Source organism: Haliaeetus leucocephalus, unplaced genomic scaffold (genome assembly GCF_000737465.1).
Source record: "Haliaeetus leucocephalus isolate CR32 unplaced genomic scaffold, Haliaeetus_leucocephalus-4.0 Scaffold545, whole genome shotgun sequence".
Classification (NCBI taxonomy): Eukaryota; Metazoa; Chordata; class Aves; order Accipitriformes; family Accipitridae; genus Haliaeetus; species Haliaeetus leucocephalus.
The window spans coordinates 3620200-3637977 of record NW_010972981.1 but is presented as its reverse complement, the minus strand read 5'-3'; the positions used below and the strand labels follow the sequence as shown (position 1 = coordinate 3637977).

Below are 17778 nucleotides of genomic sequence, written 5' to 3'. Positions count from 1 at the left end.
TAATCTAATCTCAAGGGGTTGCTATAAGCAACAGTTGCAAAGTACTTCTTTAAAAATGAAGCTTTAAAACACTTTTTATTGTATGATAACAATATAGGAATGTCACAATCCTTTTGCATGTTGAAGTTATTTAAAAGCAGAGAGGACTGAAGTCTTTCATAGATCAGCTTTAAAAAGTAAAATACAACTGGATTCAATGCTCAGAAATTTGTGGATGGAATAAAAGGATTACATCTACGCAATTCTGGTTCCTGACAAAACTGTAAAAGCTAAGATAAAAGGCCTAGGACTCTTCATGGGTAGTTCAACAGAAAACATGGTGCAACGTGTACTGGCAGTTAAAGAAAGCAAGTGAGTATTAGGTTGCAAAAGGCAAATGAAAGAAAACTAGAATTCCATTAATATAAAGTGATGGTTCACTATGATCTGGAATATTGTATTCAACTCTGGTCACTGCAGGTCAAAAGATTTTGGAAAACAAAGAGTTCAGAGAAAAAGGAGGAGATTAAGATGGAAGGTTTTGGCATCCAAAAAGATTGAACGGACTTGGAACAGTTTAGAGAAGAGATGCATAAGGGTGGCATGCAAAATAGAATGTGTCAGGACAAATTGTGAACCTGAATGCATCTTCCCTCCCTCTACAAAGACAAAGGAAAATTAGTGCAATTTTAAAAGACTATATTTTAAACTGAGAGATTTTTAGCACAACCGCTTCCCCCCAAATTTATTGGCTTAAAATAACATGAAGATTAAGAACATAATAGGGTTTAAAGCAGATTGGATGTTTCAAAGAAAACCTTTTTTTCCTTAAAGTTTTCCTTTTCAAGTTTCAGAAAAAGAACCCCAACAGACATTGGGAGCAAGGAAAATATTTGTCCTATAGGTGTTTTACTTCTGAAGCTGTATATTGCTGTTTCCAAAACATTCTTCAGCTGATACAGGCTACTGGCCAGGGTAGAGTGCTGGTTTGATCCAGTCTTATAGAATTCCCTCACTTCATTACCAGTAAAACCTTTTTTACTCTATAAACCACTCATTCTCCAACCTCTTTTCTCTCTCCCATTCTCTTCAATGCTAAGATGGTAAGTATAACTGCCACCCATGACAATCATAAAAGAACTATCACCAATTATTCTCCTCACATTAAAGCAAGCACTATAGTGTAAAGCTTTCCCCATACAACCATTGAAATATACTTATTTGTCAAAATTCCAACTCCTCTTCAACTTATTGACAAGGAAGCAGCAAAGATCATGTGATTGTCATCAAATACTCACGAGATCCTCTACTCTAATTCTTCCATTCAGTTTATCCCTCAGTTTCAGAGCCTTTCATGGGTCTTACTTTATTTCTTTCTTTTCCTGTACATTTCTCTCCTTAGCTTCCACTCAAGTGGAAAGTTTTGTTCTCACTATATGGTAAGCGCAGCCTACCACTGGCCCAAATCGTATCTCACTCCTGTCCGCTTTACTCAAAATCTAAGTCAATCACTGAAGTTCAGTTTTCTCATCACACTGGCATTCACTGGTATGTATCTGCTTAATATAAAATAATTACTAAAGTTTGGCTTTCTAATGTTCTATCTCTTCTTGTGCCGGCTTTTGAATAAATGTATGTTCATGTCTTATGGCATGAATGGTGTTATTTAACTGTGCAAAATACTGTGATCTGCATTTTATTTAGCCAGCACTTACAAACTAGATACAATACAGAGAGATAATGGATAGTTTACACTGTTTCACTACAAACTATAAACACTATAGCACAGTATACTATATATACTGTGCTATATTTATATATTTATATATGAATTAAGTATATATTTATTTGAGCACACACATACATATTTATCTACATCAATGGATTATGGCTCTCAGATTGTGAAAAGGCCTCACTCCGGGATCTGAACACTGCCTAGCCTAGGAGGAAACATTGAGCTTCAGTTTGCAATCTGTTAAATGCTTAGCCAAATGCTGGAGGTGTTGTTATGCAGTTGCTTTTACTCTCCAGGCCAATAAACTGCTGAAGATCATACCAGTCCATGCTTAAAACTCACCAGCATTTCTTACATAGAAAGTATAGTGAACAGATTAGTGGAAAGCACCTTTCCATTCTGTAAATTCCCATTTGCTTTTACCTTACGCTCATTTCTTTTAACAGTGGATTCAGAGTCAACTAGTAGCTCCCACATCCTATCATTTCTTTGGGAGTGATGGTACTTAAAATAAAGATTCATGAACACCCTTGCAATCTCTAGTACTGAATTTCTCAAGGAAGTATAGATGTTAACAGCACATACCCCCACTAACCTATGTAGGTCTAGAAGACAGTGATGAAAAAGTCAGTCGTCCAGTGTCTGTAATCACCATTCAGTGGTTAGCTCCAGTGGCTAGCAGCAGAAATATAGTGGGGAATGTTTGAGACATATTCCCTACTTCTTTCTTGCAATATTTCTCCTCCTCGTCTACGCACACAGCTTTACATATGCAAGTAAAAAAGCCAGTATATAACTCATTAAATAATGAAAACAGTCTGTGCAGCCTTCTCAGGCACTGTGCACGGATTTTCTGAAGTAGTCACTTTATTTGCAAACAAAGGAATTTTTCTGAGAGGGGTGAAAGGTAGAAGAAGTGTTTGTATTATATAGCTGAATGACTGAATTGGGTCAGGTAGGGTCAGCCATGTCAGTCTTAACAGCAGTAATAATGAACTGACAGATGTGATTATTATTCACATCCTAAAAAGAAACCACAGTAGTTCCAATTCTGTGGAGTTCAAAAACACAGGTCAGATATCAACAAGCCATGAGATTGCCTTAAAATTGTTAAATTCTACTTTACCTTTTAAAATCTCATTGTGGAGGCCTGTTTTTAAACTTTCAAGAAGATCTTATGGACAACAGGATGTATGTTCAGGAGACCTCTTCCCTTTCACTTCAGGCAGCTGTTCCCCTCACCTCCCTTATCTGAAATTCTTAACATCATCTTATATCATCAAGGTGCTTACAAGCTTTTTATTCTGAATACTCTCTCCAACTCACTTCTAGCGAGACCATCCTTATCAGGCTGCTGGCACAGCTACTTTCCTACTATTTCCCTAAAGGGAACTTCCCAGCTTCCCTTCCAAAACCCTGCCTTCACCATCCCCAGCGTAGAAAGATGCTCATGTTGCTGAGTACCTGCCCATCTTGTCAGCAAGCTCACCTTTTGCTTTTGTTCTTCCCCTGCACAGAAGATAATGTAGCAATAACTTTCCTTCTGGGCCCACACAACCTCTCAGCCACATCGCTCTTGAAGCCTGCAGGCCCTGTAGCACCTGTGCTACAACTCTGCTCTACGGTCAGGACATGCTTGTACTTTTTGTAAATGTTTCTGCTATATATGGCCTGTCACACAACCTTATCAGCATACATGCTCTTCTATCCACAGGTACATGGTATTCACATGACAACCATACCACAGATTCCATTCAGCCACCTTACTTTTGCCTTTGCAGATTACCCTCCAAGGATATTGCTTTAGTAGAATATTTATTATGGGTGGAATAGGTTGCTGATTTGTCATGCAAAGATACGCTTCTCTAATAGGGAGTCTGATGAATTAAGTGACTGAAGGCAACTGTCATGGTTTAACCTCTGTAGGCAGCTCAGCCCCACGCAGCCGCTCACTCACTCCCCACACAGTGGGATGGGGGAAAGAATCAGAAGAGTAAAAGTGAGAAAACTCCTGGGCTGAAATAAGGTCAGGTTAATAGGTAAAGTAAAAGCCATGCACGCAAGCAAAGCAAAACAAGGAATTCATTCACTACTTCCCATCGGCAGGCAGGTGTTCAGCCATCTCCAGGAAAGCAGGGCTCCATCATGCGTAACGGTGACTTGGGAAGACAAAACACCATAACTATGAACATCCCCCCCCCTTCCTTCTTCTTCCCCCAGCTTTTTGTTGCTGAGCATGATGTCATATGGTGTGGGATATCCCTTTGGTCAGTTGGGGTCAGCTGTCCCGGCTGTGTCCCCTCCCAAATCCTTGTGCCCCCCCAGCCTGCTCCCTGGTGGGGTGGGGTGAGAAGCAGAACAGGCCTGGACTCTGTGTGAGCACTGCTCAGCAGTAACGAAAACATCCCTGTTGACAAACACTGTTTCCAGCACAAATCCAAAACATAGTCCCATACCAGCTACTATGAAGAAAATTAACTCTATCCCAGCCAAAACCAGCACAGCGAGCAACCCTGAAGGCAACAAAGTTTATAGCCTGCAGTGAAAAGCCACTCACTTGCAGAAAAGCAAGCATTCCTGAACTCTTTAAAACCAACTCAGAATGCAGTTTTTTCACTACAGATTGTGAATAGTACATACAAAACTAACTCAGAACATAAAGGTCTTAAATATTTTCATATACCTGCATATTCCTTTTAGATCTGAATTTGAATGAGTATTCCAAAATTCCTACCCTATATAATGCATGAATTTATACAAATAACAAAAATGAATACATAGGAAAAAACGTTTTCTGCAAGTTCATCAAAAAAAAGTCAGATTACGCACATTTCGGTAATGGTTTCTGGAAGGTTCGTTGGGATCTCAGTAAGGCCTTTCCCACGACAGTCCACAATGTTGTTACTACAGGTGCATGCAGTAGGGCAATGCAAGACACTGCAGGACGGAGCCATGAAGGATTGGTGACCTGCAAAGGAAAAGAGTTTCTCCTAAAGTTGCACAATACTGTCAAACAGTAGTCCAGTTTACCTCAACAGTAAAACATCACATTTTACACTGTCTTGAAACAATTAATGCAGAACTTTGAAAATAAACATTGTAGCCTATCAATACTTTTGAATTGCCTGAATTTAAATACCCACTTAATAGCAATAAGTTGATACAATACTGAGAGATGAAAGACAAATGCTCAACTACTGTGCAGGCATCACATCCATCATTTTTCAACTTCTTTAGCAACTCACATTCAAAATCATCTTGTTAAAGAAGACTAAGTGTGATCCATTCTTCAGGTATACTTTATTTATTCAGTGGTTTAAAAAAATTAATTACTGATTTATTTAGTTTTCAGAATTTTGTGTAATATTAAAAATGCATGTCAACAGAATGAATGAACTTTGTTATAAAAACTGAAGGTGTCCTGCTCGTTATGTTCTGTTCTGCAAATACTTATTTGAATGTAGTCCTTCAGTTACATATTGCTTACAGAGAATTTTGGAGTTATGATGTTTTCATTCAGTCACTCAAAAATTTAAAATAAAAGCTTTGACTTCAGAGCTCATACTCTCACTCTTTTGTGTTAGCTCTGCAGACTTCTTCCTCCCACAATCTAATATTCTTACTAACTCAGGTGGCTAATTTACATGACTTCCAACCCCCTCTTCTCCCCGCCAAGTTCTTCCGCTATATGTTAAACTCAGCATTTATAATTGCATTGAAACATAATCACTTCATATTTAGGTATGTTTTAGAAAGTAAGCAACTTATTATATTTTCCTGCAAGTAGATAGACTGCACATTTTATAACATATTAAGGCATTCATTCTTGTATCAATTTAATGATACAGAATTGCTGTTTTGTAATGATACAGAAAGGCACAAAGGGATGAGAAAGGCATGAAGCCCTCTTTTTCTTTCTTTTTTTATTAAGGTAAAAAAAAGCTAGAGACTATTTTGAAATTCTCAGGGAAAAAACCCTTCTTAACTATGAAACCACAACTTAATGTAAGATCTCTCTCACTGTATTTAATGTCATATATTAACATAGGAAGGGTACATTGATAATGTAAGTTGCAGCCAGTGCTGTTCCTACTTACAACTTCAGATAACAACTGCTTGAGTTTTAAATTACTAAAAGGTTAGTCTTTTGAGATAGTAGTTTACAATATAATAATTTGATTTCACATTTATGTACATGTTACAAAAGTACAAGCAGCTGCCAAAACTAGTAACACATACTGGTCTGTTTATACTAACAGACAGGAAATATTTCACCTGCATTTATTAAACAAAACATGGTTATTCCCCTTCCTCAAAATCTGCATTATAAGAACCAAGTTATAAAACTGGTCTTGACACTTGGGCTCTGCAGCCATACCATTTACAAATAAGATACATGAAGTGATCTTGTTAGGAACACTTTTAAGTGTACATAAAGGCAGAATCAATAGTAGGAATACTGTTAGCATTTGCCATCCGAAGGTGGCAGTGCCTTACACTTTGATGTCAGAGGCTGTATAATAAGGACAAAACATTGTGCTCTCCATAAAACTCTTAAAAGCATAGATCTGTGCAAATTTTGGCATTTTTGGCAATAGACTTCTGGGGGTCTGCAGAAAATCAACCAGTAGAAACAACCCTGCTGAATCACTGAAAAGACATATAGCTCTATCCCAGCTGGTTTTTAACGTTTTTGAGGGAACTTGAAACAGTAGACAAAGTTTACAGAAAATTTTCAATCTGAGTCTAAAAATATTTAAATAAGAAAGATAAACTTGCCTTCTTCCTCATCTAGAAGATATGAATAAAGGAAAAAAAAATTGAATAGAGAAAATGTGATTAGTAACGAACTGTTAGTCATTTCATTATTTCATATCAGAAAATAACCTGATGGACTAAAGCACACTAATTACATTCAGAAAGTTACTTAGGGATTCAGAGTATTATTTAAACTGCAGAAAATAACAACAAGAAAAAGCAACAAGCTGTTAAGTTAAAAAAGAATAATTCCTTATTACTAGAGGCCTTACGTTCTCAGTCAGTGCACCTTTTATTTCATTTTCCGCATCTCTCCCCCATAATTACACTTTTAGAAGGCTATATAATCTATGTGAATGCAGCATTTACACAAAATTTGTATGGACAGAAGCACCCACACACAAGGTACAAATAGCAATAAAAATGATTAGTTTATTTTTTAATAAACATTAATGCTTAGATTATGCAAAAGCTAGCAAAAGTCAACACGCAGCCCTAGCAATCACTGCTGAGCTGTCAGTAGGTGCGTTTTAAAACAGGACTCGGTGAGCGAATGTTTCCCTTACCACTGCAGACAAATTCCCGTTTTTGGACCTCGGCTACGTTGTGTCCCCGGAGGTGGGATGGCCCCATGCACTGGGTGTAGAGACCGACCCGTGGCCGCTGCCGCAGCCAGTCGGACAGCCAGGCCAGGTGGCAATCACAGTAGAGGTTGTTGGAGTGAAGACGACTGCATGGAAAGAAACACGTCAATACCTTTAAATTAGGAAGAACAAACAGAAAAGCAACCAATTTGCCCAGCCCCCCCTTCAGCAAGCAACTATGCCAATTTATTAATAAAAATTGTTAATGAGGAATCAATTTTTCACATCTTTCATTGGAATTCTGGGAGATAAATGCTAATAAAAGGAACTATACAAGCAGCAAAATTACTTTTTATTTGTGGTCTATTTAATTGGAAGAAAAAAAGAAGGCTTCCTAATACAGTAACCTATCTGTAGTTTCTTTTCTATTGTCTAAAAGAAAGAAGTAAATATTCAAGAGCTTGAAAGCTGCCGTGGGACTCTTTAGTCCAGATCTGTACAAATAGTGAATAAGACAAAAATGTCTCAAGTAAATTGCCCTATAGTACTAATATACTGTCAGAAAAAAGACTTAATAAAAGATTTGGTTTCCAATTAGATATATCTGTAAGTCTGGCCATTATTAGTCTCTATAGAAACAGCCTGCAAAATCTCTTTAACAGGTCATATTCATTTTCTGCTGAACAAGACAGAGTAATAACTCAATATAAACCACCTTCTTTCACATCCCTTTTCTGATTTCCTCTCTTTTTGTTTAATCACAGAAAGGGGGATTAGCTGCTTTTGGCTCCTAGGGACCTACGTTCTAAGCAATGCCTGAAATTAAAAGACCAAATGGCAGCAAGCAATGGAATTAAGTAAGTCGCCTCTGTTGGCAGGGTCCAATATAAGACTGTGGCTCCTTGCCAAGTGGCAAAAAGCACTTTGCCATTGATAAAATATCAGACAAATGTATTCACTAAATTAGGTAAATTACTTTTCTCTGGCTCTTACTTTTCTCTGGCTCTTACATTTTGTCAAACTACAGAAAAGGATGCCCACAGCTATAAATCAAATTGTTACTCAGAATCATCCATAACAGAGTAATGTCATTTTGGTCCTTTTTAGCTGATGTGCTCAATCCTAACTAAGTAACTGTTAAGAAAGTGCAAGAAAATCAGAATTTAGACAAGGGGACTAATTAATCCATTAAAAAAACCCCAACAACTGTAAAGCAACATGAAACGTGCAACCAACATAAATAAAAGATTTTAACTTGCCCCCCCCAAATGACTAGAAATTAAAGGCAATGCATTTTCCTGTACTAATTCTTGGGTGGGTGCTTTGCAAACATAGCTCACAATACAGCACACTCATTCAGTACAATCTGTGGCCAGCTGTAGGCAAGAACACCATTGCAAATCAGAACTAATGCCGCTGAAATCAATATGGTTATACAAGCATATTCTGACTGCAAATGGGATGTTACAGCTATAATCTAGGACTCTGTGTATCCATTTTCTTTGGTTTCTAAAATAAATTTTCAAAAGATTAAATATCCCACCAAAAAAAGTGTAAATGTTGCTAATTTGGTTCACTGTAATTTGTGGTTCAGAATATAAACTGTATTTGAGGGTTTGAAAGAGGTACAAGACATTCATGTTTTCAAGTCTCAGACCCAAAAGAATGGAATGAGATTCTAGTCTCAAAGTATAACTGAGGCCACCAAAAGCCCATGGTCAGCACTATTTAAGTACTCTTGTATTTGTCCAAGCAAGAATAGTTACAATTCTGTTATGAAATCAACAGAACTACTCACCTGCATGAAGTTTCTTCAGTTACGAATGGTATGTTAACTTCTGTGAATAGCCCTACTGATTTCAAAACAGTTGTGCAACCCAACATGCATAAAGAAAATGGACAGGCTCTTTGTAAAAGTAGTTCTTTAACAGTAAGACCTACTCTTGAACTCTGATAGAAACATCCCATTCATTTTTGATTCCCACGTCACTGGAAAATCTGTTTGAAAGAGAGTCTCAGGACTAAACCTTGATATATTCTGCTTTTGCCACTCAATAAAATATATACATTTATCCTTAGTTCGGTATAAACATACAAAAGAAAGAACCCCACATTGTATTACTTGCATACACACTCTTTTCACTGTGTTTTGTTTTAGAAGCCTGAAGTGTTCTTCTGTGAAAGTCATAACCTCTAAAAATGGGGACCTTATTGTAAATGCTGACACAACTTTAATTATAATAGCACTACCGGATGATGCTATAATTTTATGTTACAAAAAATGTTGGAGAGCCAGTTTAGTTTAATTAGGTCTGCTAGCAGTACAGTAATAAAAGCATAAAGATTTCCCATTTATCAAATCTGACAGCCAATCAAAGATTCTTCCATGTTCCTAAATGAAAAGTGACCCATTCAATAGCTCAAAGTAAAACAAATTTTTGACTTTCAGAAAACATCAATTTCTTTCTCTACATAGCTGTAACATGTAAAAGAGAATCCCTCCCGCCCTCATCTTTTTTGTTAGAAGGTGAAGCTCTTCTGTGACTGAATACTGCACCATGGAAAACCCAGTACGGAAAAGGCCATGAAACCATTTTCATAGACTTACTCATCCCACATCCTAAAAAAGCTGATGGAAAAGGAAGCAACTGCTTCTTTATCTCTTGAGCTCCAAGTATCAGCTTTGGGGTCACCTGTTAGCTTTACCATTCAGAATTAGCTGCCATACACACACACACAGACTTCACACTCATCAACCTCATGATACCTCTTTTTCTTTATTGAGCTTATACTTTCTTTGCCTGTATACTTATTTATAGACCACTGACAAAACTTGACAGAGGTAAAAATGATACACTGGACTGATAAAAATAGCAGCCAGGTTCAGTGGGACTACTTACAATGTTCTGAGTTTGGGCATATGGTTGAAACTTGCCACGGACAGTCGAGTGATGTTGTTATTGTTGAGAGTGCTGCAAAGTCAAGAAGAGGCATATTAACATGTTACAGTTATGTCACATTGACTACACCTTTTAAAAAGGCATAGTTAATGAAGATCATGGTGTACTGTTTTTAGGGATGGGTATCAGGAACAAAAATGCAGGCTTTTAGATATACTTTTCCTCCTTGCTCAATCCCTGGTAAAACACTATGGTTTGACAATTCCATTAATAGTCCTAAGTAATCTGAGGTCCCAGTAACCTATGATTCACTCAAAAGGAGCTCCCACCAAGGTTGAGAACATCTATGGCATTCAAGCTAAGCTTGTCATCCTGATGTAAAAAAAAGAGTTCTTGGAGAAAATGCCTTGATTCTAGGATTCTCGTTTCTCTTTCTAGCTTCTGAGAGTCCATATTTTTTGACAGAGGATACAAGAACTGCCTGTTTTTTCAGGAGTTTTAGGAAAATATTAACTCTGGGCTGCAATTAGTTTTTATATGGAACAGAGTTGCTATAGATGATCCGGAGCTGCATGAACAATAGGGCAGTTTCTGCTATACAATGAAAGGAGTCGGGAATTTTAATACTTCAGCAAACTAATAAATTTTAGACAAGGTGCCTGGAACTTGAGATAGGAACTAGGAAAAATCTTAGCCAATTATTGGCTAGTACAGAGCCATCATACTTGGTAAGTGTAGTTTGTAAAGATAATGAAACTTTATGAACGATCCTGCAGTTAAATATTGTCTTTAGGCTGCAAATAAAATGCAAACAAGCTTGACTCCAGAACAAGGAAACAAGTGATAGAATTTACAGTTTTGACTTAGAGATTACTCACTTGAGCAGAATGGAGAATGTGCTCTGAGATTTTAAACATATAACTATGGCACTAATAAATAATAATTTCCACTAACCAAACCTTTTTGCCCTTTTGAAACAAAAAGTGGTTTACCTTTTCCTTTTTTCTTTTTTAAAGCACAAGGTATAATTTGTGCTCATTTTGAATAATTTTTTAAGTCCTCTCTGATCCTCAAACACAGAAAGATAAATCCACAGCACCCTGAACAGGATCAGGCTATACACCTCCACAATAACCAAGCAATTAATTACTGGTGCAATGTGCTGCATTTTACCTTTGTGTGCTTACTCATTCCATGTCCTAAATGTTTACTTCACTGTGCATAAGGAATCTCCCCTGTGTGCTCTTAGGGCTACATAAACAAAGAGGAGAATAATCAAAAGAAGAAAAAGGGAGAATCAGGCCCTTTTCAAAACAGAACAAAAATGAAACAACAAAAAATGTCCAAGTGGGTATATCCAGGAAAGGTGTCTTAATGAATAAATGACAACCAGTAAATCTTAGCAGGATTTTCTTACAATGTCCAGCTCCCATAGTTCTTCCTGCATAACTTCTTAGAAGGTTTTGAAATCGTATCTTTTCAATGAAGGGAATGGAAATCAGTACTTATTTCCATAGCTGTTAGCTGTTTAAAGAAGGTGTATCTACAAATGTTTTAATTTTCAATTTCAGATGTTTGATGTTTGCCTTGCTATTTTGTATACATGAGCTATTAATTTATTTTTGCAAGGGTACAGAAAAATATCAGGAGTAGATGTAAGGGATACACACATAAGGAATTAAATAGTTTTCATAACTATTTCTACCTAATGATGAAAATGCTTGATTTCATTACAGAGATGTAATTAAAAAAAAAGTTGGCTCAATACCTTTACCTAAGTGTTACATACTATTGCAAAGTATGATGACGAAAGACATTTTTTTCATTTCTTAGATACTTTAACTTTTTTAATATGATAGCACTACATATTTTCCCATAGTCTGATTTGCTCTTATTAAAAAAAAAAAGAAAGGAAGAAATAGAAAAAGGAAAAATAAAATTTCACAGAAATTCACAGGGAGGATTATACCTATAATCGTTTTCGTCTTCCAGAATTGTCCAGATTTCAGGTTGATTTTGTATCTTTAACACTAACAGCCTGTAAGATTCTGCAATTATTTAACCAATATATAAGACCTGTCACTTTGGTAAACATTTCAAACTGTCACTAAACAGGATTACAACCTATTTAAAAGCTTTATCGTATACTTGCAGTTTGAACTAATACACACATTCTGTGCTTAGATAGAATAATTAACTCCAAATGGAAACAACATATGTAGTCTTATTTGCTCCTCAGTGCATATACAGTATGGTCTGATCTACTATCTTTCATTCTTTAAGCCATATTGGAAAGGAAGCTGAATTAGATACAAAATCTTCAGTAGTGTTTGAAATATCTATGTCAATTTTTAAAAAACTTAATCTTTACATCATTGCTTATGATATAATTCAAGACAGTAAACATTTAGTTGTATATTTGAACAATGCTAATATTCTATGTATATTCAGTCACAAAATTCTAACCACCTACTTTTTCAGCAGACTATTATTTTAAGAGTTTCTTTTCTTTTTTGCATTCACTGAAATTCATGTGAAAATTTTACCACTGACTTCAACTGGCAAGGATGACCTTTTTAGAACAGTAAAAATTGCAAGCACTAAAAAAATGCAGAAAATAGGTGATTGGTTTTTTAAAATACACATTTAACACTTCCAATTATAAAGAAAGGCTTGTATTAAAAAACTTAATAACCAAATTAAGACATCACTGGAAAAGTTATTCTGTCATATATATGAGTTCAAAGATAAAAATCTTGCACAACATTGGGTTTACTGACAGACAACCAACAATTCATCAATGTCACAATTAGATGTAATATTGAACCCACAGTTCATTTTACACAGCATTATACCGGAAAGTTAACAATAGACTTGTTATTCTATGATTACAAAGTAAAAAAAAAAAAAAAAAATTAGCTGTCATATTCATTCACTCGTAAGTACGACCAACTATTGCTCGATAATAAAAAACTTTACCACCATCAGCTCACATATTCTTTAGTTTCTTGGACATATAGACACTATCTATTGCCAGAGAAGCTTCTTTACTTCAGAATCTTAAAAAAACCCCCACAAACACCACAGCAAAAAACCCCTTCCTCACCCTCCTCAAGTTGTTGTGATTTACCAAGCACAATTCAAACTAACATGAAGTAACTCACTGATACACAGTCTTTCACTTCTCTTAATGCAGAAAGCCCAGAAAAAATGTGACATTTTGACTGACAGAGCAAATATTTCAGGAATGTGTCCTGTGCCTCAGATTCTTTGGGAACTGAGGCACTTTGCTCATTACAGTAACTATTTTCAGGTCAGGGGTCACTGATGATAATTTTGTTACCTTTAACCTCACTGATGGCCACTTTGAGACAGTGAGAAAAAGTATTCAAAAGAGTATTGCAATACTAACCTTCAGTGACATGAAAAAGATATTTTCCTACACATATATATATTTATACACATGAAATTTAAGATGTTAAAAAACCCCGCAATTAACATAGACATGCTAAACACCTTAACGCATAACAGGAGTGTTTGACAGAAAAGTGCCCCTTTAAAAACATCCAGATTGTCAAATATATATAGTATATTTTTCCTTAAACAGAGTCTGAAAGATCAAATTGATGTCAGAGTGTACAACAAAGGCAATCCTGAAAATGTTCAGCACTTCAACAGTGATGGATGATTTACACAATTAATTGCATTCATTAATACTCCCCCCCCCCCATTTTAAAAGGAAATATATTCTTTTCTTACAGTATCTGCCAACTGTTTTTTTTGTTTTTTTTTTTTTTTTAAATTGTGTTTAATGGCTGTCTTGCAGAGTAAAGGACTATCTCTGCCTCTCCACATCTTTTTACCATTTTATAGCACATCGCAGTGGATTATTTTAAGACATCTTTTCACTAGACCATCCTGACACCAGGCTGCAGCTCGTAGATAAGCTTTTACATTAGTACTCCCCAGATACTGAGCTCCTGCTACAAGTCAGAGATACAAGGAATACTTACAGCACTTCCAGGTCGCGCAGAGCCCTAAACGCCCCATCTTCAATGCAGCTGATCTGGTTGTAATCCAGTTGCCTGTTAAACAGATTAGGAAGGTATTTGTAAGGGAGACGAGGGCTGGCAGCGTCGGGTGCAAAGGAAGCCTCCCGAAGGGCCGGCGGAGCTAGGCCGCGCTAACGGAAAGGCTCTTGCGAATACGCGAACAGCACGCGCGAGACCGTCACACAGCATGCTGGCCTGCACGCTGCCACAGAAATCCCTTTTTGTTCTGAACTGTCTGCGCAAAACAGCAGCGCTGGGAAAGCTCCAGTAAATAATAACTGCACCTTATATTAAATGCCAAAGGAATGCAATTTCATTACATCAAGAAAAGCTATCCATTAAAAGCTCTCAGCGTCATCTTGCTGAAACAATTTCATTAAGGTAAAGGACGGTAAATCACTTAATGTCACACGCATCCCCTCGGTGACCTAACAGAATCCATTTATCAGAGCAGCCCAGCTGCATGTTAATTCCAGCCGCCGCAGCAGGGACCGGCGAGAGACACCGCTTTTAGGGGTCTCTCCGCGTGCGTGCACGCCTGGCCCGGGTGGGAGGTGCAGGGGGGAATTAGAATAATTACCTTCTAGAATATTTCTGTATCTAGAAATAAGAGTGTCCAAGGTATTTACATACTTGGTTACTTAGCTCCTTTAACTCTGCTCCAAATGGAACTAGTATTTCTGCTGTAACCTTCAGCGTGTGGTTTTCTACGTACTTTGTGCTCTCTGCAAATACATGCAGATAGGATGTTGTAGCGGAGCACTTGAATTCTGGACGTAAAGCTCAGCAATCCATCCTATACATTATTAATCGTTGAGTATTAAGTTATGAAAAATTTACATTCATTTCTCTGAAGGATATTATTACCTTTTCAATTCAAAACATTGATACAGTACATACTGCCCAGTTAAAAAAGTCTGCTGAAATTAACAACCATGCAAATACAAAGTCACAGTTTCTCCACTGATAAAAGCTTTTCCTATAAACACTGCCACACGTCTTAGGCATTTCAGGGCATTACTCACAAAGCAAAGATGATACAACCTCACTTTAAACAACCAGAAGATCTTCTCAAAGCCGGTAACTTGTCAGTGTCAGGTAATATATATGAGTAAATGTGTGTGAACAATACTAAGAAAATGAACAAAATACAAATGAACTCTGCCCTTCCGTCTTCAATTATGTATTAGCTAGCAGGACTAATGAGGCTTTTACTAAAGCATTTTCTGTGATTCTTCTGAATCTATGATAATGTTTTACTTTATCAATAAATCATCACACCCACTGTTGAATGTAATGTACCAACTTCTATGAAGTTCTTCTAGTTTCATCCATATTTTTCATCTGAATTACTACTGCACAGGAATAAAATATTTTCATAACTGTAACAGTGTCTGTGTTTCTGTGTACTGAAAGCTAAATGCAAACTATCTTTTCCTGAATATGATCTTTAATCATTTTGGTGCAATGTTACAGCACCAGTGCTGCAGTGTTGGAATATTTAAGCCTACTTTCTCAGGCTCCTTCAATTTTTACTAATGAATTTCATTTAACAATTAAGTTAATAGCCTTTTTATTTTAAAGGGGTAAAATATATACACAGTACAATTCTCTAACCTCTTGAACAATTCATCAAAGCTATTTAAATTAGTACAATGGCATGAAATGTTACCCTTGACACAATACAAAAGAGAAATTGTTTCCAGACAAATTGGAAAAATCTTTTAATGCCATCAAATTTGCCTAATGCAGTCTGCAGGTTAATCTGTAAAAGGGTGAGCTGTATGTTTGCCCATATCTTATTATTCTTAGCTGTCAATGTATAAATCAGTGCTGACACAGCTTCTTCTAAATCATCCATATTATACACAAAGGAAAATCTTTTAACAGTAGAGAAAGCACTTGAGCAAATCTTGTCCTACACAAACTGAAAGGCAGATTTCTTCCACTAGACTGGCAGCAGTTGTGGTGCACCCGAAAACTTTTGGACTTCTTCCTTTAATGAGTCACCATGACCACTACCTTAGTGAAGGGTGAGTTGTTTTCATTCAAATCTTCTTACCAGAAAGATTACTTTGTTTGCACTGAACTAATTAGTTGGTTTTGGTTTGGGGGAAGGATATCTTGTAGATGGGAGCAGAGAAATACTTCCTAGTTTTATAAATTATTGCCTTTGAAAGATACTACCATCTTTATGTTTTAGATGATCTTCCATCAGTTATGACCATGATATAAAATGATCAGACACACACCATGAAGAACAATTGGTATGATATATATTTTTTAAGCTATGAAAGTTACACGACTTTGAAGACTGTGTGCCTGGCTTGAATACCAATTATCGTATTTGTGTTAAGGTAAAGATATCCACCGCATATATAATCCAAACAGAAAGCAGACAATACATCACAATCAGTATGTCATTAACTTATGATGTCCCTCTAATGGATATACTAAAGCAGTCTGAATTTTTTTGGATAAAACCAGTTCCTGATAGCAAGTTGTGCGAGCGCTTAAGACACAAGCAAGAATACTAGAGAAAAAAGCAGATACGTCTCTGATTTTAAGTTACGTTTTATAATTTGGTTTTAGCATAATGACTTTCAAAACCACACATAAAGATCTACAATACTATAATTAAACTTTTCTCACCACTAAGTTATTGACCAATAATCCTAGCTCCATTTTAGAAAACTTTTTTTCCCCCTAAGAGTTTCTTTTCTTCTTTTTGAATTATTAAAACACCCTGAGCAAGGAAGCTGATCAGACATGGACCAGCAGCTCTGGCCCATCCTCATCCTTCCCCTCCCCCCAGTCTCTCTTCATCATCTTCCCCCCTGTCCCATCTCCATGTTGGGTCTTTTCTATGTGGGATCTCTCCAACCCTTTGGAAAGTTGCTATTCCTTTCTGACCCCACTTCCACAAAGCAGCTGATTACCTTCAGCAGTGCCATTCCTGTGAAGCTCATAAAATGCCAAACAACAGCTGTCACATTCAAAATCTTTCCATTGTTGCAGAGAATTAATTAGGTTTTGCACCCATATCTGCAGCATTACCTGGTTATTTCATATATTTACTGATCTAATGTTATCTAAAATATTAAGGTTTATGTGAGTTCAGATATAAGAACTAGTAAGAACTAAATAAAAAGCATTCAACTAATAAGAAAATGTCTGCTTTAAAATGTTTTTTATTTATTGCTTTTGCTGATACAACTTAGACTGTAGAAACATGTTGCTTATATTTTCTTCCCTTTTAGCATATGTTGTCTACCAGATAATGATAAATAAATATATAAAAATAAACCTTGTTATCCCACAAGACTAACAGAAGGTGTTTCATACATTTGAAACTACTACCCTCACACAGAAAAAAATGTTATCTGACTCTGACAGAGAAAACCTTCTTTACTCATTCCTAGAGGCTGTGTTAAAAGTCGGGACTATTTCAGTCGGTATGTCTGCTTTACTCTCCTGTTCTTCATGACTTGAGGACACTTTGTGGTCCCATGCAAGAGAGGTACCATGCAGCTTCACCTTCTTCTGCTTTGTTCAGAAATGATTACATTCTCTTTGTGTATCAACTGAATGGAAAACATTGTTTAAGAAGTCATCAGAAAAAGTCAGAAGCCTTTCTAGATTCCTGCAGTAGTTTCCTCCCCATTAAAACATTTAGAAAATGTTTCTAATTTTAGCACATTGTACACTGGATTTATATAATTAAAATTTTTCCTTGGGTAAAGAACAGAGTGCCCAGCATTTATCACTGC

The 17778-nt window shown here is 36.5% G+C and overlaps 1 protein-coding gene across 6 annotated transcripts in view; it reads right to left on the bottom strand.

Moving 5' to 3' along the window:
• Positions 1-17778, bottom strand: part of SLIT2 (slit homolog 2 (Drosophila)) — a 271824-nt gene that overhangs the window by 90374 nt on the left and 163672 nt on the right. For 2 of the 6 annotated variants that reach the window (XM_010576836.1, XM_010576839.1), the window contains exons 6-10: positions 13970-14041; positions 9957-10028; positions 7039-7202; positions 6494-6505; positions 4544-4682 (exon numbers count right to left, since the gene is read on the bottom strand). In XM_010576836.1, coding sequence (XP_010575138.1) covers positions 4544-4682; positions 6494-6505; positions 7039-7202; positions 9957-10028; positions 13970-14041 — 459 coding nt within the window. Of the gene's footprint in view, positions 1-4543; positions 4683-6493; positions 6506-7014; positions 7203-9956; positions 10029-13969; positions 14042-17778 lie in introns of all 6 variants that reach the window. The other 4 variants (XM_010576837.1, XM_010576840.1, XM_010576835.1 and 1 more) reach the window with 3 other exon arrangements.